The 24636-nt window shown below is 48.0% G+C and overlaps 1 protein-coding gene across 1 annotated transcript in view; it reads right to left on the bottom strand.

Moving 5' to 3' along the window:
* GPC4 (glypican 4) overlaps positions 1 to 20328 on the bottom strand; it is a 108826-nt gene extending 88498 nt beyond the window's left edge. Inside the window, exon 1 of the mRNA XM_081793977.1 lies at positions 19678 to 20328. Within this exon, the coding sequence (XP_081650103.1) occupies positions 19678 to 19837 (160 nt within the window). The 5' untranslated portion in view covers positions 19838 to 20328. The remainder of the gene's footprint in view (positions 1 to 19677) is intronic.
* Between the last annotated feature and the right edge of the window lie 4308 nt (positions 20329 to 24636).

Here is a 24636-nt window from a genome sequence, read left to right as displayed (position 1 = left end):
CCAAGAAAAAAAAATTGTTCATGTACAGAGAGGGAGGACATGGGAATCAGAAAAATGCTACCTTCCATCAAACCACCTGGAATATTATTGTATCATTCTGCGCTGTGCACATGAAACAAGACATAAAGGCTGGGGGCGGGGGGGCGGTAGTCTGGTACAGGAGAAAAGATTTAAAGGGATACCCACACAGATCTAATTCCTACATCGTCAAGTCCCATGAACCCTAGAAGTGACGATCTCAGGAGGCTATCACCGACCAAAGGTTACAAGAGGTGTGGAGTTCTTTCACTTACAACAGAGAAGCAGTAACTCACCCAGGAGCCATTCACCAGTCAACCTGCTATGCCCGGTAGCTGGTATGAACTAAAGAAAGAATGGCTGAAGCACTTCAGGGCTACTGGGAGACAGCCACGAACACCAGGGTCCCTGGGGGCCATGTGGGACACCACGCTGGCCTGGACTCTCAAAGGGACAGCTTCTCCTGCTAAGGATACCTAGCTTGTGAATGATTTATCACTCCTGTTCCTTATAAGAAATTAATCTACCCAGTTGCATTTTCTGGATCCTCATTCTGTTCCCATAGAGGGTGCCCCAGTAAAAGGCAAAAAAAAGGCAGAAATGGTCCTAAAGAGGGTACATCTGTCTTCCAACTTCAGGCCTTATGGGCAAACTCCTCTTTCAAGGCTCCACTGAGGAAAAAAGAGCATAATAATCACCAGCCATTTGTCAGACAGCCCCCAAAGCAGCAGCTAACCTCTCTCCTCTCCCCCTGCATCCCCCCACCCACCCCGCCCTTTAAAAGCACCTCTTTCACCAGCCACCTGTCAAAATAAAGCAAGCCGCGGATCTTTCAAAAACTGACACTGGAAAGAAGCCGTTGGACGATTTCTTTCCAGGACCTGTTGAAAGATAAAAGATGAAGCAGACAATTTAAAAGGCGAGACTGTACCCTCCCGATCACAAAGCTGAAAGCAGACAAACCGTGGAAGCCAATGACACAGGAAACGCCCTTTGACAGAGACAGACATTAGGCATAGCAAAGTTATTTTCCATAAAGAATAAGAAGCTGAATTAAGCCATTTCACAACTAATAGTCATAAAATCTCTTCATTGTAAAAAAGTGGGAGAGGAGGGAGAATGGAGGGTTATTACGAGCTCCTCCTTTTAGAAACAATGACACCGCTTTCTAGGAAGTCCTGTTTAGATGACAAATGTTTTAGGAAGGGTTTTGTTTGGGGTTTTTTTCTCCCTTTGTTTTGTTTTGTTTTTTGAAGTCAGACACACAGACATGTGGGAAACTGCTCCAATCAAAGGGCAGAAGAACCACAGAAAAAGGCCCTGCCCTTCAAGCAACTAACTTGTACTCACCTTTGGGTTTAATCCCCTCCCACAGGACAACATTTTAGCTGTTTCTGGGAATACTGCTGAACTAAGTTTTTAGGAACCAAAGGTGATGCAGGTTCCTTGCAAGTGCCGCGAGAGGGTGCATCCGAGACGTGCTAGGGAAAAAGTGAACACTTACAGCTGACCAACCACCTGAGTTTAACCTCAGATTTCCTCGCCTAGGCCTCCCCTGCACACCTGGAGCAGAGAAGCGTGGCCTGCGGTTCCGCTAGGCCTTAGACATGAGTGGAAGTTTCAGGCTTTTACACCTTCTAAAAGTTTAAAAAAAAAAAAAAAGCCCAAGAACTCCTCATGAAATTGAACTTAAGGCAGTCATTCAACAGAAGCCAAACACATAGGAATGGAGAGATGATCACCGTTGTGCTCAATATAAAAGCAAACACACACAAACATGCACACCTACAAACCACCAGAAATCATCTCAATGTCCATACGGGGTACCAGAAATCCATTATGGTCGCATTTACCCTGGGGAATATTCTACAGCCATTTCAACTGTAACTGTACAGAACTGTGTGTACCTACAGAAGCATTTTCAGCGTTATCTTAAAAATAAGACAACCTGGGGCGCCTGAGTGGCTCAGTCAGTGAAGCGTCTGACTTTTTGGCTCAGGTCATGATCTCACGGTTTTTGAGTTCGAGCCCCACATCGGGCTCTCTGCTGTCAGCACAGAGCCTGCTTTGGATCCTCTGTCGGCCTCTCACTCGATTCTTCACCGCTCACGCTCTCTCGCAAAAACAAATAAATATTTTTAAAAAAGAAAGGGGGGCGCCTGGGTGGCTCAGTCGGTTGAGCGTCTGACTTCGGCTCAGGTCATGATCTCTCGGTTCGTGAGTTCGAGCCCAGCGTCGGGCTCCGTGCTGACAGCTCAGAGCCTGGAGCCTGCTTCGGATTCTGTGTCTCCCTCTCTCTCTGCCCCTCCCCCACTTGTGCTCTCTCACTCACGCTCTCTCTCAAGAATATTAAAAAAAAATTTTTTTAAATAAATAAAAAATAAAAATAAAGGTAATGGATTTAAAAAAATTAGAGACATACCAAGTAGTATGTACAATTTAAATGAAGTACAATTGTATATACGTGAGTAGGGAAGGGACCGCAGTATGCAAAGGATATAGAAGTTCTTCCTTACAATTGTTGTCATACCATCTATTCAATTGGAAAAAACTTAACCTACCATAAACCATAATCTCTGGAGGCCAAATGACACTGTGACAAGTCAGTGCCAGGTACAAAGTCCTGAGAGCAGAGTGAGGGCAGGGAGAAGAAAAATGGCTGAAAAAGCAGAGAAGGTGCTTTCCAGATCCCCAAGACCATGTGAATTCCTAGATCTGAAGTGGCTTCAGCCCACAGGTTCCCATTTCCCCTGGTGTGCAACCGTCTGGTGGTTCTGGCCATCGCAGGCGGCTGTCTGTGTTCGCTGTTATCGTGATTGTTGTTGTTAGCAGGCAGCTCAGACTCCGAGACCAAGAGATATGAATTCAGGCACAAAAAAGGAAGCAGTTACCAATAAAGATAAGAAGAGCTTGATTCTAAGAAAAAGAAAGAAAGAAAAGAAAAGAAAAGAAAAGAAATCTGATTCATTAGACTGAACACAACACCACGGGCCCAAAAGTCTGACCAGATTTCTCAAGTGTGGTTTCTTCGGATTTTATGGCAGATAAGTACAAGAAATGAAATCCCTGACAACACTGATTACTACACTGTTCACTGTTTCACCTAAGAATCTATGTAACAAATACTTTCCAGATTTAGCAAAAAGAAGAAAATGTCTCACCTAAGGAAATGTTAGGTTTCTTTTGATCAGATAAGCAAAAAATGCATATAACCAGTTTGGCGTCCTGTTTTACCCCAGCCAACTGCAAAGCCTACTACCGGTCACGTGTGGAGGGCTCATTCGCTATAATAAATAGCCTTGCTCTCTTCCATCCTTTCCATGCGTGTCTTTTTATTTTCTGTTTACATAAAATAGGCTCATCTACATAATGCATTCAGAAAAGGCCCATAGTGAGTGCTTCGGCAAACGCTATCTACTGTTAACTAGGCTAATAATTAACGACAATTACCACTATGATTGTAGGAATCTTGTTGAATATGGATTAAATAATTTTAAGTAGGTAGGGTTTATATTACAATTAAAATTTTAAAACCTTGGAAGAAGATGATATGACTTCTTAAAGTTCCAGGCCCTGCCAGATTTTTAAAAATTAAAGACATATGGTTGAAGGATGGGTCACTAGTTCCTTTTAAAACTGCACCCTTGATGTTTAAGGACCAACAGATTTCCATTAGTAAAGCAATTAGAAGGGCTGATGAAATCATGTCAATCTCTTCCTGGTTGTTTTTGTTAAGTGGGGAAAAAAAATGACCAATATTGACTGATTAAACAAAACAAATATGAGGAAAAGGAAGAGAAGAGGCAGAGGAGAAAGGCCCGGTCGAGGTTACAATAAATTGTTTAAAAAGGAACATGAGCACAAAGTCAAATGATTCAGTGGACAAAATTCAATACAGCTGAAAAACACACTTATGTGACGTGGTACTTGAAGAAATTTCCGACACTTTACATCTACCTGGAATAAAATGCCTTTTGCTCTGCTTCCTTATTTAAATTGATCAAAATCTGCCTTCATTTCAAAGAATTATAATCACAATTGAAATACTTGAAGTACATTTTAATGGTCCCTTGGAAACTGTCTGCAGTTGGGGGCCGGGCTTTCTTCCACAAGAGCATAACGCTACTAAATACACAGTATTATACAAATTTAAGGTCTGACACAACTCTCTGATCACACATCAAGTAACTGTTGCAAAAGGTGAAAAATCCCTTTACGGCCAATTTTCGTTAGGAAAAATACTTAATACTCAAGGCAATTTATCTTTGGCAAAACGTAGGATCTGAATCTACATTTCTTAAATGTCACCCCAGGAAGCCACAAAGCATTGGCATACCACTCAAGCTTATAGTGCAGATTCAAAGACAGTTCTGAAATTAAAACTGCGCCAAATGCAATCATTTCCCCTTATTGTTGGTGTCCAGCCTGCATCCCTCTCACATGAAAAACACTTCTCAATTCTGGGGGCTGTTTTTCCTTTCTGCAAAATATGGGGATGGAACAGCTGCTGGAGCTTTGAGAAAGAAAACAAATACTCTGTCCTAACAGCGGAGGCGCCACGAGTCTCTCATGTTAATATGGTCAATTACAGCAATGCCTTCTATAAATGTGACTAATTAAAGGGAATATGGGCTGAATTATACCATATTTTACAATCTCTCTACAAAGAAATACACCCTTGTCACTTTCAAGCACAAAGTGACCCCTCCCCAGAAGTACAGGCAACCGAAGCAACTTAGAGACTACTTTAATAGACAGTTATAAATAACACAATGGTTTCAACTGGAAACCTGCTCTTCCCCTCTATAGGTGTTAAACATCTCCTAATACTGTATTTAGGCCATTCATTTGCTTCTAGCCAACCCTTTTATTACAGACCCAGCTGAGACAAACAAGAATCCCAGAACCTCATGGTGTGTTTACTTCATTCTTGAGCTTAGAAGCAACCGAGAAAATCTCAGGGCTCCAAGAGAAATGCTAAGAGGTTATTGGTGAAAACAGTACATGTTGTGTCTGCTTTCAAAATAAAAGCAGAGACGATCACTCCTCCCTAAACTTAAAGCTATGGTTTAGATGGCTAAGGATTGGTTTGCCCTATCATAAACTCTTAGCCCATACCAGGTACTTCATAGCATATAGACAATTTGATCGCTTTCACAAGAAAGGAACTGCTTATTTCTATTCTATTTTTTAAATTTTTTTAATGTTTATTTTTGACAGAAAGAGAGAGAGAGAGAGAGAGAGAGAGAGAGAATGAGTGGGGGAGGGGCAGAGAGAGAGACAGACAGACAGACACAGAATCGGAAGCAGACTCCAGGCTCCAAGCTTGTCAGCACAGAGCCCGACACGAGGCTCGAACCCACGAACCCTGAGATCATGACCTGAGCCGAAGTTGGACACTTAACTGACTGAATCACCCAGGCGCCCCTGTTTATTTCTATTGTTCATCAGGCAACTTATCCTTATAATAATAGCAAGCCACAGTATTCAAACTAGGGCACTTGCATAATTGTTATATTTAAATTCACATTTAAAATAGGGCAACTTAATTTATTTTTTTACTTTTTTTTTTTTAAACTCTACACCCAACATGGGGCTCGAACTCACAACCCTATCCTCATTTTAAAAATTCTTTTCTCTCTTCACTGTTCAGCTTGTATGCTTTCCAGTAATTAATTACTTTTAAAAGTAAAACCTTTCAGGGGCACCAGGCTGGCTCAGGAGAGCCAGTCAGGAGAGCATGAGACTCTCTCAGGAGAGCATCTCGGACTCATGAGTTCAAGCCCCACGTTGGGCATAGAGATGACTTAAAAAATACAATTCTCGGGACACCTGGGTGGCTCGGTTGGTTAAGCATCCGACTTCAGCTCAGGTCATGATCTCACGGTTCGTGGGTTCCAGCCCCTCGTCGGGCTCTGTGCTGACAGCTCCGAGCCTGGAAACCACTTCAGATTCTGGGTCTCCCTCTCTCTCTGCCCCTCCCCCGCTTACACTCTGTCTCAAAAACAAACATGAAAAAAAATTTTTTTGATATAGATTTCTCAAGAATATCAATTATATTTCGATTTTAAAAATAAGTAATCTGGGACGCCTGGGTGGCTCAGTCGGTTAAGCATCTGACTCTTGCTTTCGGCCCAGGTCACGATCTCATGGTTTGTGAGCTCGAGCCCCGCATCAGGCTCCGCGGACAGTGTGGAGCCTGCTTGGGACCCTCTCCCTGCCCCTCCCTGTCTATCTCTAAATGACAAACTTTAAGGAAGTAATCTGAAAAACAATCCCTGTTCTCAGAGCCGGGGCACATGGCAGGGAAGCTCCTTCCCAAATTTGCCTCCTATCTCCAGGGACACTCGCTCCACAGGCCAGCCCCTTCCTCTCCCCTGGGTTACCTCCGCATACTCCGTCACCATTAATACAGTCTTGGGGAGGACAGGCATTTTGCTACCCAGTGACAAGTCCATCTGGTCCATATTTTGCAGAAGCCGAGTTCTACTGTAACAATCACTGCTGGGCCAGAGGGTTTTGTTTTGAGCCACTCATCGTTCAAAAACAACGAGTTATTTCTGTGGTCTCTATGGGAATAAAAGTGGACACCAAACTTTCCCAGAAACCTGACGGCTTTAGTATTCCCAGCACTGGGCTGGCTCCTCTGCAGACACAAGAGTTCAGTCTGCATTCTGGGGTCCCACGTGATCCCAATCCCCAACATGACGGCTAAAGTCTATTACCAGAGAAGGGCACTCTATGTGAGAGCCTCACTAACTCAGCCCGTCTCGCCCGCACTGCTCCACCAAGTACTCCAGAATTCACCTCAGGACCCAATGACACAAACAGACCCTGGCCATTCAAGTATCTAGGGGGGACCCCGTGACGGTGTGAAAAAGCACTCCTCAGGGAGTGTCTCCTAAGCACTCCTAAGTGCACAGTCTACACGCTGAAGAAAACTCTGCTTTGCCCTGATCATCATTCACCCAAGAGCAAGGGCTTCTCCTTGGAAATAGTTACCACAACTGTCGCGGCAGAAGAATAAAGCAGAGAGGGAGAGGGACGACGCGTGGCTTCTCGTGAAGGGACTAGGTAAGCGACGCCTCAAAACATTTGAGGGAGCTAGCAGTGTTCTAGGTGCTGAGGATAAGGGCAAAGGGACCCGCCCTTGACTGTGCCCTGAGGAACAGAGAGACCGACGGCGTGGGGTAGACTGGGGGTGGGGGGAGGAGAGGAATAACAGAGGAGAAGGTGTGGGCTGGCATGGGAGAGGGCAATGGGCAGACCCCATAAGGCCTCATAAGCTTTGGCTTTCACTCTGAGTGGCGGGGGGGGGGGGGGGGGGGGGGGCAAGGGGGGGGACTGGAGCATTCTGAGCAGAGAAATGATATAGTCTGAGTCAGAGTTCACAGAAAAGGATCGCAATGGCTGATGTGCGGAGACACCCGGGTGGCGGGGGCTGGTGAGAAGGATGATAGCCAGAGCCAAGTGACCAGTTAGGGGAAAGTACAATAATCCAGAGTAAGAGGGGATGGGAGAGGAGACCAGCACAGGAGCTGCCCAGGTGGGAAGAGGTCGACAGATTCTGGATACACCTTGAAAGCAGAGCCCAAAGGCAGAGCTTACGAAAGAGCATCTCCACAGAAGCCACCTGCCACCCGGTGTCCGGAATCTGTGTTCAGATCACAAGAAAACTGACAGTCCCTTATTTTGGAAGGCCGTGATTTCCTCATCTGCCCTCCCCCTCGCGAGATACCAGGCCCTCCTGTAAGACTGCCACACTGCTTAATGATCAATCAGCCTCCTGCCAACAGAGCCTTCTTCCCAGACTGTCTAGGCCCATCAGACCCGAAGGGGCAGGAAAAAGAACAAGTGAGTTCCAAACTGGGGGAAAACAAGGCAGAACATTAACCAAGCAGCCAGCCAGGGGCATTCACTTCAAATCCAGGCCAAAGCGGACCCACTGCATGCCCCCCCCTTAAAAAAATTCTCCCCGCGAACACAAAACACGATTCCTCCGCAGAGCCTCCAACATCGTGGTCGGGGAGGGATTGTTCAAGGACTGCTTCTAAAAGCACACCAGTGAAAAGTTGTCTTGTTTTGCAATTTCGAATCTTAGCATGGGGAAATATTCCATAATTAAGGCAATTTTAACAATAGCAGATAATAATTTGACTATAAATTGGAAGGAATGTAATGACTGCTTATTCTGGCACCAAAGAAACAGGACTTTCTGTGAAGTGACTGCCAAGAAAAAGGATACTCCCACTCAGACCGGACCATTGCAAGTAGTAACTGTTAACCACATGCTGTTTGCAAAGACATAGTGCTTTGTTTTCATCTCTAACCAAACACCAGGCTGAAAACGCAAATGGAGACAAACTCCGTGGAGGAAGAGAAACAATAACTGAAGGGAAGAAAAAGTTCTGTGGCTTAATGCTTGCTGGGACACCGACGTCAGGGCTTTGCAGAATGAAGGAAAGCTTGGCGGTCCAAAAGAAACCACTTTCCAGGGCGCCTGGGTGGCTCAGTTGCTTAGGCGTCCAACTTCAGCTCAGGCCATGATCTCACGGTTTGTCAGTTCGAGCCCCGCAATAGGCTCTGTGCTGACAGCTTGGAGCCTGGAGCCTGCTTCTGATTCTGTCTCCCCTTCTGTCTGCCCCTCCCCTCCCCTCGCTCTCTCTCAAATAAAAACATAAAAAAAAAAAAAATTTCTTTTTTAAAAAGAAACCACTTTCCAGTCCGCTCCTGTAGACCAGAAGCCCGGCCTATAGGAGAGGAGCCAGGCTTAAAGAGGCTTCTGAAAGCCAACTGACAAAGTAGCTGTGAGAAGAAAGGACTAGAATGAAAGGAATGGCTGGGATGAAGCAGGACCAGGTGACCTTGAAGTAGACCAGACAAAGGCAGCAATCCTGCCTGGGGCCTGCCCCCCAGCCTCCTGGGGAAGAAAAGGGAAGTGAGCACCTGGTAGAAAGGTGGAAGCAAGGAACAGGGGCAAAGGCGGCCTGGCCTCTCTCTTCTAAAAGCACCTCTGCAGGTACAGCTGACTTCCTGTGTCTGGAATGGACAACGTAAGAGGCAACCATTTGTCCACCAAGCTTCAAACAAACCATGTGAAACACTCAGCTCCCAAGCAAGTCGATAAATAACACTACGATCTAGGTTTGAAAAGAGGATTCTGGGGCACCTGGGTGGTGGACTCTTTCCCTCTCCGGCTGCCCCTTCACCCGACTCGCAATCGCTCTAAAATTTAAAAAAAAAAAAAAAAGAGGATTCTCTTGCCCTTTCTTATTTAGGCATCTAGGACTGAATGCAGAAATGTTTAAAGCTTTTTTTTTTTAATTTTTTAATGTTTATTTCTGAGAGACAGAGAGAGAGAAAGACAGAGTGTGAGCTGAGAAGGGACAGAGAGAGAGGGAGACAAAGAATCTGAAGCAGGCTCCAGGCTCTGAGCTGTCAGCACAGAGCCCATCGTGCGGTTCGAACCCATGAACCGTGAAATCATGACCTGAGCCGAAGTTGGACACTTAATCGACTAAGCCACCCAGGTGCCGCTGAATGCAGAAATTTCAAATAAATAGTTTCACATGGGGGGGCGCCTGGGTTGCTCAGTCGGTTAAGTATCTGACTCTTGATTTCGGCTCAGGTCATGATCTCACAGTTCACGAGTTCCAGCCCTGAATCGGGTTCTGCGCTGACAGTGTGGAACCTGCTTGGGATTCTCTCTCTGCCTCTTGGCTACATGCCCTCTCGTGTGTGTTCTCTCTCTCTTTCTCTCTCTAAACAAATAAACTTTAAGGGGCTCCTGAGTGGCTCAGTTGGTTAAGCATTGACTTCAGCTCAGGTCATGATCTCATAGCTCATGAGTTCGAGTCCCGCACCAGGCTCTGTGCTGACAGCTCAGAGACTGGAGCCTGCTTCAGATTCTGTGTCTCCCTCTCTCTCTGCCCCTCCCCTGATCACACTCTGTCTCTCCCTCTCTCTCTCAAAAATAAATAAATATTTGAAAAAAATGTTTTAATTAACTTTAAAAAATAAATAGCTTCAGGGGCTCCTGGGGGGCTCAGTTGGTTAAGCGTCTGACTTCAGCTCAGGTCATGATCCCGCGGTCCATGAGTTCGAGCCCGCATCGGGCTTCTGTGCTGACAACTTAGAGCCTCAGAAATGAATAAATGTTAAAAATTTTGATAAATAGCTTCATATGATTTCATTTAGAAGGGATAAATAGAAATATCCATTCCTAGAATACAAAAATCAAAAATCATGCTTGAACTTATTTTTGAACCATAGACATTGCTCAAACACCAGCCATGTGCCATGCAATGTGACAGAAACTGGAGATACATGGTCTCAGATCAGACATGACTGGGCAAAGAAGGGCTTTCTTTTTTGTAAGGTTCAAATGAGGCACATGGTCAAAGACAAGGACCATCAAATGTGTGTACTCCTATCCTTAACTTCTAGCGCTTCTTTAATTATGATTATACGTTTACTCAGTTTGGTAAATGTTTAAAAAGGAAATCAATATTCAAATATTTAAACCTGTCCCCTCTAAAAACCAACTCTTGCCTCTTGTTACTTCAGGTCAGAATGTCAGTTTCCCAAGCAGAGCATAGTAGGCAGTAACATTAGTAAGGAACTAAATGAACTTGAATGTTCTAGAGGGCTTAGAGAAGGTGTGGAAGGACAAAATCACCAACCGAAAGCTCTGAAGTGACTAAACCACTGAATTAATACTATACAGCCTTTAACTCATTTTTTTAAGTTTTGTTTTTTTTTTATTTTGAGAGAGCGAGCGAGCATGTGCGCATGAGTGAGGGAGGGGCAGAGAGAGTAGAGGGAGACCCAGAGTCCGAAGCAGGCTCCAGGTTCCAAGCTGTCAGCACAGAGCCCAACGCGGGAGTCGAACTCACGAACCGTGAGATCATGACCTGAGCCGAAGTCTAACGTTTCATCACTGGGAAACCAGGTGCCATAAAAAGGGGAATGTGTGAGTGAACTAACTTTCCTTTCTTTCAAGAGCAATTCTGAATTTCAAATAGGTCCTATTCTTTCTAAAGTATACTCTATATATATTTGAATTATACCAAACACCATTACTTAATAGTGCCCTGAAACATCGTAGTGCCCTCAAGGGTTAGGGAGCCACCTCTGAGCTTTCGGCCCATCATAAAGGGGCTCAAGGAACTAAACGGATCTGCCAAGATCAGCCAAGTTCTGGGTCTGCTGCTTAGCTTCTGGCCTCCCCACCCTGTTTCTCTCTCGCACTTCTCCCAGATGTCAAGTTTTGCCCGCCTCTAAAACCATCCCTCCTCTGACCTCTCCACTCCCCCAGGCCAGCACTACTTGACTTCTATTCAGCCATGGACTAGGAAGCCAGACGACCCAAGCCTTCTGTTTACCCAATTTGAATCCAAGCACCTCAAAAGCTTGAACTCCTGTCTGAGACCTCTTTGAATCCCCAGCACCTAGCATTTTGCTCTTGATAGAAGAGCCATTCGATCAGTGATGGCTGATGATAAATTTCCGAAGGCCTCGTCTCCAAGTAGAATGCATGGGCTTTATGACAGCTGTTTCCATCATGTGGCTTTTCTGCTTACTTCCACATTCCCAGCTGTGTTCTGGATGGCCGTGCCGGCCAGAAGCCTAGGGATTTACTGTACTTCTATTTCTTGATAAGATACTTGAAGAGAATAAACACATGGCAAAGAGGACATTAAAGTAAGGGATAAAGAGATCTTTTTTATTTTACCAATAAAGAGAAAGGGAAGAAATATCACCTAGCACGCGGACACTTAATAAATGACAAGCAAGACTGGATTCCTTTCTAATTCTCTCCAAAGTACTCTCAATGGCCTAGGCTTACTTCTCTCCCCTCAGCAAAGCATCACAGGCTATGCAGCAATTGCCTCTTGATGAAACAAAAAAATTTTTTTTTCCGCGTTCAGCACACCTTCCTCTTAAATCCAAGTCAGCCAAAATTAAAATGAGCATGCATGGAGTCGAAATTAAAGCCCTCTTCTGAGACAATACCTCATGAGGAATTTCATTAGAAAACTTAGAATCATGGAGTCTCAGAGATGAAAGGGACTCGGAGATCATCCAGGGCCGTGGTTGTCAACCATGGCTGCTCACTGGGACCACTGCGGAGCCTTTAAAAAATCATCATGACCTAGCCCCACTGCCCGAAAGTGCGATTTAACTGGTCTGGGGTGGTGCCCAGGCATTAGTAGGTTTTAAAGGCTCTCCAGGTGATTCTAATGTGTGGCCAGGCTTGACAATTCCTGATCTCATTCAGCATTCTAACGTCCCCACTCCCATTTTTCAGACAAAAGAGAAAGAAGCTGACCAAAGGTACCAGACAACTAATCGGTCAGAGCTCAGCTGGAACTGCTCCTTCCAAGAAACCACGTCCTCCCCGTGGAAAAACTACTCCATCTAGGACAGTGGAGTTGGTCCCCTTTTCCCTCCTCAGTAAACCAACATCCCCCCACCTATCCCACAGCAAATGCATTTTCTGAATGTTCTTTGCCTTGGAATCCCATTGCATAATTCTTAAAAACCTAAACTATGTGCGTCTGTTTTCCTCCATGCACTTGCTTCATTTTAACTTGTGATGAACTCTGGGAGGTTAATCAGGCATGGTTTCCCCTTAAAGAAGCCAGACCGCTTTTGCTCTGATAGGCTGGACTCACTGGGCCCAGCCTTTTCCCCATTATCCTCACGCAGGCCTCGTGTTTTGAATCCTTTGCAAGGTGCACCTCCGATTCTTTGAGCTCACTCCCTTTCTAGTTTGTACCTGCCCCGCCGCACCTCGCGGCCTTCCCTCTTCTCCTGGCCTAAGCTCTTTCCATTTGGTGAAAGATTCCTTTTCCCCTGAAGCAGCCTCTTTTACTCTGCCAGTTAGTCATGCCGGGTTCTTTTTTTCTTCCCCCAAGCAGCTGGTCTTTTTGATGTCTGGCACACATTTATCTGGGCTTCCAATAAGATGTTTTTACATAGTTTCCAGGCTTCCTGGAGGTTATTGACTTTTTTTTTTGGGGGGGGGTAACTCTTCCATTCAATTTTTTTCCTAATTTCTAACATTTGTTAGAGTTTCTTTTTCAAAAGTTGAATACCTGGCTGATGGATCTCTTTGATTTCTCTCTCCCACCAGATTGCTGAATTAAATGCATCAGAACTTAAATATAACATTTCAAATTACCTCCAGGATGGAATTGCTTCATGAATTTTCTGCACTTTCATGTTCTCTGTAGTAAGCAACAGATGCTTGGCCAAGTGGAATTGAAAATGCTAATTCTTACCTGTGCGTGTTTTAGCGGGTCTGCTTATATAAATATCCTAATATCTTTAAGAAGCCTGTGTTCTTCTGCTTGGTAAAGACAATAAACTTCAGATTTTACTTTGTGAAAGGTAACCAATGTGCCCTGAACAGCTTTACATACTGAATCTGATGTGCTAAATCACTCATCTAAATTTACTCCAAATTGCCTAACACGAAAGCCTCCATTATTTATCCCTTAAAGATGATCTCAGAGCGAAAAGAAAAATAATTTTGAATCTTTCTGAAAAATCCTATGCCACTCAGTTATTAATAAAGTGGTTAGGTACTCCCCCCCCAAAAAAAATAATAAAAATATTTATTATATGTTATACCAACATATGGAGATTTAAATTTATTTTACTTCAGAATGTTTAGCTCCAAAAGATTCCGAGGAGAGTAAGAGACCATGGGATGACAATCTATCATCAAAGCAGTATAAACCCCATGAGACAGTTATGTGCAAAGACCATCGATCTGACTCAAGCAAAGAATTAGGAGGAAGACGGCATGCACCCCTGGGGAGTTCATAAATGACTTAATGAAAGTATCATTTGTGATACTTGATGCCACGGAAGCTCAAAGTGGAGGAATGACTCCATTCAAAGCACTGCAGCAAGGAAACGAAGCTGGTGATGTTCAGCATGGAATGAGAAGGTAACAGACAAGAGGAAGGCAGACTGGTTCAAAGAACTGCATGTATGTGGAGTCACTGTCTCATGCACCTGAAACTCACGTAACACTGTACGTTAGCTATACTGGAATGAATTTTTGTTTTTGTCTTTTTTTTTTAGCGTTTTTATTTTTGAAAGTGTGCTCCCAAGAGGGAGAGAGAATCCCAAGCAGCTATGCGCCGACAGCGGAGAGCCCGATGCGGGGCTCAAACTCATGAACTGCAAGATCATGCCCTGAGCCGAAGTTGAACGCTTAACCGAGCCACCCAGGTGCCCTGAAAATAAAAAAAAATTTTTTCAAGAGAACTGCATACTTAAAACAGCCTCCTGACAGCTCTCACTGCTGTTATTTCCCTTGCCTCACCGACCCTTAACTCCCAGTGGCACTAGTTAGCTTCCTAAAACCGTCGACTAATAACATTCCCCAACTCAGTAACCATCACCAGCTCCCCGTGGCCCAAGGAATACAATTTATATTCCTTCAGCTGTTAACACTAGGTTGTCTGTGTCCGGGTATGAACACTTGGCCCACAAGGGACATGACTGGATCCTCTACCTACTATAGCATCAAAACAGTGCTGTGATGGTCTTTTGCTAGTTGATGGCCGTCTTATAGGTTCCATTTCTGAAACCAGCCCTCCATGGGAGCCGGGAAGGTACTTTGTCTTTCGATCTGTACCACACAGCACAGACTGTTATTTTGGGCCAGGGAAGACCTGGGTTCAGATTCCACCTCTACCATTCACTAGCTGGGAGACTGTGAATCTATTTCCAGACCGCTCTGAATCTGTTTTCTTGTCTTATAAAACGGGGAGGATGATGAAGATCATAATACTTCTGCCTTCATATGGTTGTTGTGGATTTCAAATGAGATACTATGTAAAGCCCTTAGCTGGGGACCAGGTCCAGAGAAAGCAGTCAATAGCTTCAAGCTCTTTTCATGAGGCCAAAATGCATTTTTTGTGAACGCATGTGGGAACCACCTCAGTACTAAAACAGTCAATGTTACTGGGGAGCCAGATTCCTTTCCAACTGATTCAGACTTAACACTGATGTTGTTTCCCTGGTAGAGACAACAAGAAACTTCCTTTTCATTCCTCAGTCTAGTCTCCAGCTAATCCTGAAATTGCATGGAACCCAGTGTGAGTCCAATCAAAAAGGAAAATAGTAATTATACTGAATCAAACATCTTATATTTGTATGTTCTAACTAGAGATTGAGCTGCATAAGCCAGAACTTTTATTGTTTTGTTTTGTTTTTTTTGAGCACGTCCAGGAAATAGTTCCTATACTACCTGGGACGATCTCTATACTGACAGGCCCTGTGGCTCAATTAGACCCTCTTTCTTAAGGGAAACGCAGGGAGCCAAACTGAGGATTCCAACAGAATAGAAGATCACAAGTTCTCTGCAAAATCCAACCCACCTACTTAAGTGGGAAAGAGGAAATGTAAATCTTGAGGACATATGCTGTCTTACATACGATAATCACCTCAGTATCAGAAAATATGCCTACCAACCAGGGTGCCTGGGTGGCTCAGCTGGTTGAGCATCTGACTCAAGTCATGATCCCAGGATCGTGAGGTCGAGCCCTTGTGCTGAGCATGGAGGCTGCTTGGAATTCTCTCTCTCTCTCTCTCTCTCTCTCTCTCTCTGTCCCTTTCCCCCACTCATGCATGCTCTAAAATAAAATTTTTTTAAAAAAGTATGCCTACCTCTCCAATGCACATGTACAGCTTTTGCCACGTAATCCTAACCTAGCTTATGTCGTTCCCAGAATCCTTTGAGGCATACATGTGCATATGCATGTGTATGTGCCTGCAAGTGCATTGCTCATAAACATAAATGGGAACTGGAAACAAAAACTCCAAAATCACAACTATGACACACTTCTTTATCCTTCAATGTCCCTATGAAAGAGACCTATGGCAAGCTTAAGAATATCTCTAGGAGCACCTGGGTGGCTCAGGTTCAGTCAAACATCTGACTTCAGCTCAGGTTGTGATACCACGGCTTGTGAGTTCGAGCCCTGCATAGGGCTCTGTGCTGACAGTGTGGAGCCCGTTTCCAATCCTCTCTCTCTGCCCCAACCCCACTCGTGCTCTCTCTCTCTCTCTCAAAAATAAACGAAGAGTAAAAATAAAGATCTCTAACCAACTGCCTCACTCTTAAAGGCAATTTCAGCAAAAATTAGATTAGGGAATAAAGTGCCAAATGTTGAGGCACCTGGCTGGCTCAGGGGGTGGACGTGTGACTCTTGATCTCATGGTCATGAGTTCGAGCCCCATGTCAGGTGCAGAAATTCCTGAAAATAAAAACTTTAAAGAAATAAAAAAATAAAATCAAATGCCGATCATTGCATCTCTGTAACCCTGTCTTTTGGAGGGGAGGCACAATGAAAACAGATTGTTAAACTTCCTATTATCATTTTTTACTAGCAAACTAGCATTACCTAGTTAATAATCTGGTCCCAAATCCCTTCTCCCTTGGAACTCTGGGGGCACCCCTTGCTCACCTGCACCACTGAGATGGCACTTCTCTCACACCACACTGCATTCCGATTACGTGTGCGCGGCTTATCTCCCTGCTACCTGGAAAGGTCCTGGTGACAGAGGACCCTCTGACCCTTCTCGCCGCCTCGATGACCGAGTACAGAATACTGCACATAGTAGGGTGCTCCAAAAAGATATGCCCATTGAAAGCTGAACAAAAACCTATCCTTTCTGTTAAAGATCCCTTTTGATCTACCCATTATTTGATAAGAAGGGGGGTCAAGAGGATAGACAATGCAGGAGGAAGCCCTGTCAGCATGATGTACTCCCTGATACCCTTGAGAGCACATCAGATTATCTTAATTATGATCTAAAAAGACTGAGACTCCTTAAGAACACAGTATTCTAAAGCTTGTTCAAACCTCTAGAAAGCAAGTACAAGGCCATCAGGAATAAAACCTTAAACTTGGGCTAAGCCTGGAGCTAGGCACCCAGACATTGTGACCCTTTGCCTGGAAAACAATCCTGGGCTTTTTGCACCTAAAAAAAATAGATCATCTCCACCCCTACCCCCCCCCCCCCCACACACACACCTCTGGCCAGAGAAAGTGCCTGGCCATTCATTCAGACATGGGCTGAATCTGAATACAAGTCACTATATTGACTATGCTCCCCAAAATGACCAAAACTATCCGAGTGTAGCCCAGGGGAAGACAAGGCTAATGTATGCATCTGGACAGGCCAGGGTGATGGTAAAGATTACCCCCTGTTTCTATACTGGCCGTCTAAAGGTATTTACTTGGGTCTGTCTGTGTTGTGACAGTGTCCTAGGCTCAAATGAATGCCTCTAACACTCCACATTTTTGAGCCATTCAGTCATGCATTTTTGTTATTGTTGAAAGTGGTGCGAAATTGCACTGCATGAGCTAAAGTCCTTGGTGGTCTTCCAAGGATTCCAGCTAAAAAGGCACTTCCTTTGTTCCTCAGGAGAATGCAGTCCAGTAGGTCATTCAAAAGGGGAAATAAAAGCAGCAGCCCTGGGAGGGAGATGAAGGACAAGACAAAAAGAATAAAATGTTTTGGGTGTGAGCACATTAGCTTCCATTTCCTGCTGCTGGTCGCTAATAACTCTCCTATGTTTGGGGCGGGGGGGGGGGGGGGTGTCCAGATAGACATTTATGCAAAAACATCGCTCAGGTGTTTGCCCGGGACCAGGACAATCAAAGGGAACACCTAGCACAGTCCTTGAGGACCCTTCAAACTTCCGTCTTCCTGAGATGCTGCCTGGGGAAGATGTCCTGCCATTAGGCGCCTACACCGAGCCAAGTGGGAGAAAGTGGGGAGGGCAATTTCACAACCCACTCCCTGAATGCCTCCGGTCCATCTCAAAGGCACATATTGTTTGCAGGAGCAGAAGATGAAAACTTGTCACATTCCCATTAAGTGCATCGCCGCATCTATCCCTGCAAAATGTGGGAATGACAACTGTAACCTTCACGCCAATCATCTCTGCTGGGCCCAGGCCCAAACCGAGCAGGGCACAAAGACCCCAGGTCTGACCTGTGGAGCCCCCAAGCTTCAGTGGCTGCTGGTTCACTTCACTTTTTCTGGCGGCGCGGGAGGGAGAGGGGAAAGAAAGAGGGCTTTTCAGGGCTCTACAACCAATAAAATCGTGCCGCTCTGAGGACATACTTGAGTTCCCAAAAAGACAGGCAGCTCAAGGGCAAACAGTCTCTAATCAGTGGCGTGCGAATTATTTGGTAACTGCCAAGGTGCAGTGAGCTCCTAGGCTGCTCCAACAATTTCTTGAGTTCTATTTCTAGACAGATGCCGAATACACTCGGAAAGTGCCCGGCGACTTCCCTCAATTACCTTTGTAATTTATATGTAATTGATGACTGCACTTAATCTCCAAGGTTATTAATAGCCCTTCCAAAAAATGACCCCCACGTCTTCCTAAGCCTCTAGAAGCGCCTGGTTGAAATTACAGTATTTCCTTTGCTGGCTGCCGGCCCCCTGCCCGCCCCACCCGGGTGACCAGCACCGCGAGGCAAAGGCGCGCTCCGCTCACTTCCATGAAAGGTTCGGAATGGAGGCTTGGCCCCCGGGGGGCTCGAATCGCTCCCTTCCCCGTTAGGTGACGCTGGCCAGCAGCCAGCTAGATTCGTGGTTCTTTCTGAAGCCTCAGGGCGAACCGGCTACCTGCGCCGCCGCTGGCCCCGGCGCGGCCCGCGGGGCTGCGCGCAACAGTTGCCCTCCGCGAATGAGACTGCGACCCGGAGGGCACCGGCCGGCCGGCCGCCGCCAGCCTCGCGAGGAGGGGCGAAGGGCACCCGCCGAAAAGCTGCCTCCTCGGCGCCCCGAGAAGGGCTTCCACCAACACCCCACGCACCCCCCAGCGCCGAAATCCGGTGAACTCTTTCACAGGCTAAGGCTTCTCCATTTGCATAACCATCTCCAAACTGAGATTCAGGTTTCCCGTAGTCAGTCCTTTCAAAGGTTTGTAATTGAATGTGCAATTAACCCTGAAAATGAGGTGAGAAAAAAGAAAGGGAGTGGGGGAAGTACCCTTCCCGTCCAATACCTTCCGGAAAGCAGGAGAGTTTCCAAAAGTCAGGGTTTGGTGGGTTGGAAAGTCGTTTGCTTTTTAAAGGCGACTTCTAAAGCCGCTGGACCTACTAAAACTCCTAATCCGCGTCAGCCGTGGAAGAGAGGCGGGGAGAGGGTTTTTAAAGAACATCAATGAAACCTCCAGTCAAGTTCCACGTTTGGCGTCCCCCGGAATCTGGCAAGCTCTAGGTTGCCCCCACGCACCCCACTAGCGACCCTCACCCCACGCCCCGCCTCTCGTCACCCACACAACAAAGCGGGGAGCCCAGCAAGGAGTTCAACCCGGAAAAGGCGAGGGAGCCGGTGACACGCACTCTGCGGGCCAGAGTCCTCGGGGCTCCCTGGGACCGGGAAGACGCGGCGGGGCGGGAAGAGACGCGGGGTGGCACCGGCCGGTCCGCGGCGCCCCTCCACTCGCAGTCCCGGGGGGCCGCGCTGCGCGGCGACTCGCTCTCACGCCCTCTCCCGCCTGCCCGTTGCTCGCCCCGGGCTACCTGCGGCCGCGCGGGGGCGGGGGGCACTCCGCGGCCCCTTCCCCTGGGTGCCTGCCGCCGCGCTCGCCTCCCGGGGGCTCCCACCTACCGTTGATCTCGTGCGTGGGGGCATCGTTCTTGTTGAAGCCTTTGGACACGTAGAGCCGTCGCACTTCCGAGCAACTTTTCGGCTTGGGCTCGGCAGCCAGCGGCGCGGCGCAGAGCACGGCCAGGGTGCAGAGAAGCGCGGGCAAGCCGAACCGGGCCATGGCGCGGGCCGGGGCCGACGCGCTCCCACCTCTGGGACCGGGGGAGAGTGGCGGGCGCGGGGCCGGGGGCTCGCGAGTGGAGCGAGAGGGCGAGGGAGTTGGAGGAGAGCGGCGGGAGGAGGAGACGCGGGGCGAAAAGTGGAGCTGGGCCTCGCGCGTCAGGCAACGGTCCCCGGTGCCAGGCGCCCGGCCGGGGGAGGAGGAGGAGGCGGAGGGCGTGGAGGAGAGGAGGCGCGGGCCGGTGGGCTCCGGGCTCCGCGGGGCGGCGGACGGGGTTGCGCTGGCCGGCGGCGGGACAGGGGCGCGGGGAAGGAGGAGAAGGTGGCAGGCGCCGCGGGGGCCGCGGAGGGCGTGGGCGGCGGCGGGCGCTCGCTGCGCGCTGCTCGGGCTGCCCGGCGCCGGTCCGCTCTCCCGGCTCGGCTCGGCTCGCTCTGCCCTCGGCCGCGCGGCTGTGCCCTCCTCAGCTCCGCCGCTGATTGACTGGCCGGCGTGCGCGGCGACGCTCGGCAAACTTGGCCCAGCGGGCGGCACTCAGGGGGAGGGGGGCGGGCGACGGGGGGGGGGGGGGGGGGGCCGGAGACGGGCGGGAGCACGCAGGGCCGGGACGGGAGAAAACCTGGAAGCGGGCTGGGATCCGGAGCGGCCAAATCCACTTCCTAGGGGGCCGCACCGGGCGTGCGGCGCTCCCTCGCGCGACACGCCCCGCGGGGCTCCTCCCTCCTGCCCTCCTCCCTTCCTCCCCCTCCTCCGGGGAGGCGGGGAAATGCCGGCCGCCCCCCACCCAAAGAGGGAGGGCTAACTTCGGGGGGGTACAGGACCCGAGTCCTAGGGGACCGCGCCCCTGGGCACTCGTCACGAAGCCCCCGTCCGACTCACAGGCCTCCTGAGCTCGGCCACCTGACTCGCCGACCGTGGGCCAAAGTCGGGCAGAGCCCTCCCACCTCGATACCTGCCCCCGCCCCCCGCCAGCCGCCCCGTAGCCCCGAGGACGCCCCTAACCGCCCTGCTCCTGGGCCTGGAGGGGAAGGCGCTGGCGTCACTCGAATTGTTTCGCTGAAGGCACCAGGGGACTTCGGACTCAGAGCTGGCCCTAGACCCTCACCTGGCCCTTTCCGACCTGCTTCCCATTCAGCGGTGCTCCGGGAGCCGAACCCAGCAGGCATTCTCCTCCCCCGCCTTCCCCCAGACGCGCCTGGTTCTGCTACCCCCTGAAGTGGGAGAAACCACCCCCCCTCAATCCGCCAGCGTGAGGCGATGGGACAGTCAGGAATGACCTCGGAGACTTTGGAAACCCGGCCCAAACCCTCCTTGTGCAAGTAGGGAAACTGAGGCCCAGAGAAGGGAAGCGACTTGCTAATAGCGTGCAGCCAGGTTGTGAGTTCAAAACCCTGGGCTACGGTCCCAGGTCACGTGGAATAAAGGTCGCCCAAGACCCCCAATTCCCCTCTGCCCTCAAGCCTCTTGAGACAGACTCACACCTCTCTGGGACCCAGTCTCCACTTAGCCACCAGAAAACTGGAAATGGGTGAGTCTCCCACCTTCCCAGCTTTGTCAGATTCCATTAATGAGTGTTTTTGAAGCTCCCAGGGCTCCTTTAATGAAGGGAACTGTGCAGATTGGGAACTTGTCATTACCCTTGTTATTGTTACAATCTGCTTTAAGAGGTTAGGGTGAGAAGTGCCTCAGACACCTCGGGAGTGTGCTGGGAACTGGGCAGATAAAAGGGGCTGGAACTTATTATTTGGCTAGACTCTCAATTCCCATAAAATTACATAGGGTGAAGATATGAACCATCATTACAATTATCACCCTCATAGGGTTTGTTGAGACTCCGTCCACCGCTGTTTGTAAACCACGTTGACATGTTGGCTCTGTGGAGTTGTGGAAACTTAGGTTAGCTGTTGTCTTGAATGCCCACTGCAGACGCTGACATTTTATTCTTGGAGATCATCAGGGTAAACAGATTGTGACCGGTGTATTGGTGGAACTTAACAAAATTTCTGTGGGTTGGCAGAACGCTTAACCCTGCAACTAGCAGAGAAGTTTTTCTAAATATGCAAACTCTACTCCAAGTGAATTTCCTGCCATTTTCAACAGCCTGTCAAATAGTCCAGGTTTTTCTCAAACTGATACCATCAGGTCTTCAAGTTATCGCTAGGGCTTAGCCAAGCACTTTTAACTTTCATTGATCGATGCATTTACTTAAAGAGGTTCTTTACCAAAGACAATACGATGTGAGATGCAACCAACATTAATACTAAAATAAAATCCAGTGACCGTTAGTGAAAAGAAGATACTCCCAAACCATGGAGCCCAAATCCGAAAGCTTCATTTCACAAGCCAGGGGGAACTCATTCCTTGCCCCCCTCTTTACTCCTGCTTTTCCACTTCATGTATTATTAACCAAAACTTGAGCCTTTTCCACCAGAAATAGTAACCTCTGGCTAGAAACGGATCTGGACAAGTCTGAACTTTTACCACACAAGACAGGAACCCCAAGCCCTGCTCAGAGGCGGTTCCCACTTCAAAGCCTCCTTTCATTTAAATACAAACAGGGTGAACAACTGGCAATCTACGGAACAAATACCATCCAGCTTCCCTTTTCAGATGCCCCTTGGCTCCTCCTTTCCTCCCCTACCCCCACTCCAGCTCTTCTCTTAGAAAGACACTCCTTAGTGGAGATGCACGTGCTCTGTAAGTTCTCCAAGGGCCAAAAGGTGGATTGGGTACTGCATGTGGAACGTAAGAATCAACAGCTTCTCAAGACGATTAACCCTGTAGCACTTCGGGGGAGAGCTTTTTTTTTTTTATTGTGGTAAGATACACCAACATAAAATTTACCGTTTTCACCGTGTTAAAGTATACTATCCAGTGGCATTTCAGTACATCCACAAAGGTGTGCAACCATCACACATCTAGCTCCAGAATATTTTCATCATCCCAAAAGGAAACCCCATACCCATTAAGCAAAGTCTATTCCCTTCTCCCCGCCTAGCCCCCTGGAAACCACTAATCTGCTCTATGTATCTATAGATTTGCCTATTATGGCCTCTTGGTATGGAGGGAATCCTGCCACATGTGACCCGCGTCTGGCGTCTTTCACATCAGGTCTTCAAGATTCATCCATATGGGAGCACATATTAGGACTTCTTACTATGGCTGAATACTATTTCATTTTATGGAAATGCCACGTTGGGTCATATCGTACTTTACAGTTTGCAAAGTTCTTCCGGGTGCGCTCTTCTACTCCTGGAAAATTTCAGTGTTTTTGTTTTTTTTTTTAAATAGGTGAGCAGACTGGGTCTCAGCGAGGTTATGTGGCTTGTTCCCAGACACAGAGCTCCTGAGTAGCTGAACCAAGACTGAAAATTGTAAGGCCTCTGACCAAATCCCATGTGATTTTTTGGTTAGAAAACCCAGTACTTGGGGTGCCTGGGTGGCTCAGTCGGTTAAGCATCCGACTTCGGCTCAGGTCATGATCTTGAGGTTCATGGCATCGGGCCCTGTGCTGACAGCTCAGAGCCTGGAGCCTGCTTCGGATTTTGTGTCTCCCTCTCTCTCTGCCCCTCCCCCGTTCCCTCTCTCTCTCAATCTCTCAATATAAGAGAGTAAACATTTTAAAAATGGTTTGTTTTTTTTTTTGTTTTTTTAAATTTTTTTTTTCAACGTTTTTTATTTATTTTTGGGACAGAGAGAGACAGAGCATGAACGGGGGAGGGGCAGAGAGAGAGGGAGACACAGAATCGGAAGCAGGCTCCAGGCTCCGAGCCGTCAGCCCAGAGCCCGACGCGGGGCTCGAACTCACGGACGGCGAGATCGTGACCTGGCTGAAGTCGGACGCTTAACCGACTGCGCCACCCAGGCGCCCCAAAAATGTTTTTAAAAAAAGGAAACACAGTACTCTGGGTCTCATTTAGGATCAGCTGTGAATGTGCCACTGCCCAGATTCTGTAGAAGCATCCCTGATTCAGATCACTAAATGCTCACTGAGCACCGACTGTGCGTCAGATGCTGCTCGTCCCTAGAGGGAGGGAAGACAGAAGCCAAAAGTTTAGAGTTGAATGCGCCGGGTACGACACACATGCAAAGGCTTGCTTAGATTGAATGTGCAGTGGACCGGCTTTCGATGGTGGGCAGAGAGAACAAGGTATGCGCTCACTGCTGCTGTCCTCCAAGCCAAGAACTAGTTGAGTCACGTCCACTCTCTCAGCCCTGGGGGGCACTTGTCCTGGCCTGCCGGGGAGCTAGCTTGGTTGCCAGAGGCGGGGATGGCTGGCGAGTAGAATGTGACTTCCCTTCCTGGGGTAGGTGTTGTCCTACAGCCCTCCAGCCTCTCCCCTTGCCCAGCCCATTCTTCCCACCGCCACCAGAGTGAGCCTCCGACAACACCACCCGAACAATGTCCCTCCCCTGCTTAACCCTGCTCCTCCCCGCTATGCGACTCCATCCCTTTCTAGATCAATTCCCAAGTAGTGCGGCAGATCTGGATCGTTGCTACCGGGCCACTGTGGATATTACCAGCTTTTTCACTGGCCCTTTCCCACCCTGTATCCTGGGCTTAGCCCCACAAGAGCATGTCTTCATTCTCTATCCTGCCGTGGACTTTCTTGCACCCATCCCCCACCCCTGCTGGGAATACCTTTTCATTCCCCTCCACTCCTTGGACAACTCCTTCACACTCATGCATTGAGACTCAGCTGAGATATCACTTGGTCTGGAAAACCTTTCTGGATTTCCCCAAGCAGAACTGACGGCTCCCACTCTGAGACCTCCAAAGCACCGTCTGCACAAAATAACTA

The sequence above is a fragment of the Panthera onca genome, chromosome X (genome assembly GCF_046562875.1).
Source record: "Panthera onca isolate mPanOnc1 chromosome X, mPanOnc1 haplotype 2, whole genome shotgun sequence".
NCBI lineage: Eukaryota > Metazoa > Chordata > Mammalia > Carnivora > Felidae > Panthera > Panthera onca.
Note: the sequence above shows the minus strand (reverse complement) of the source record. Positions and strands in the feature narration are given on the sequence as shown.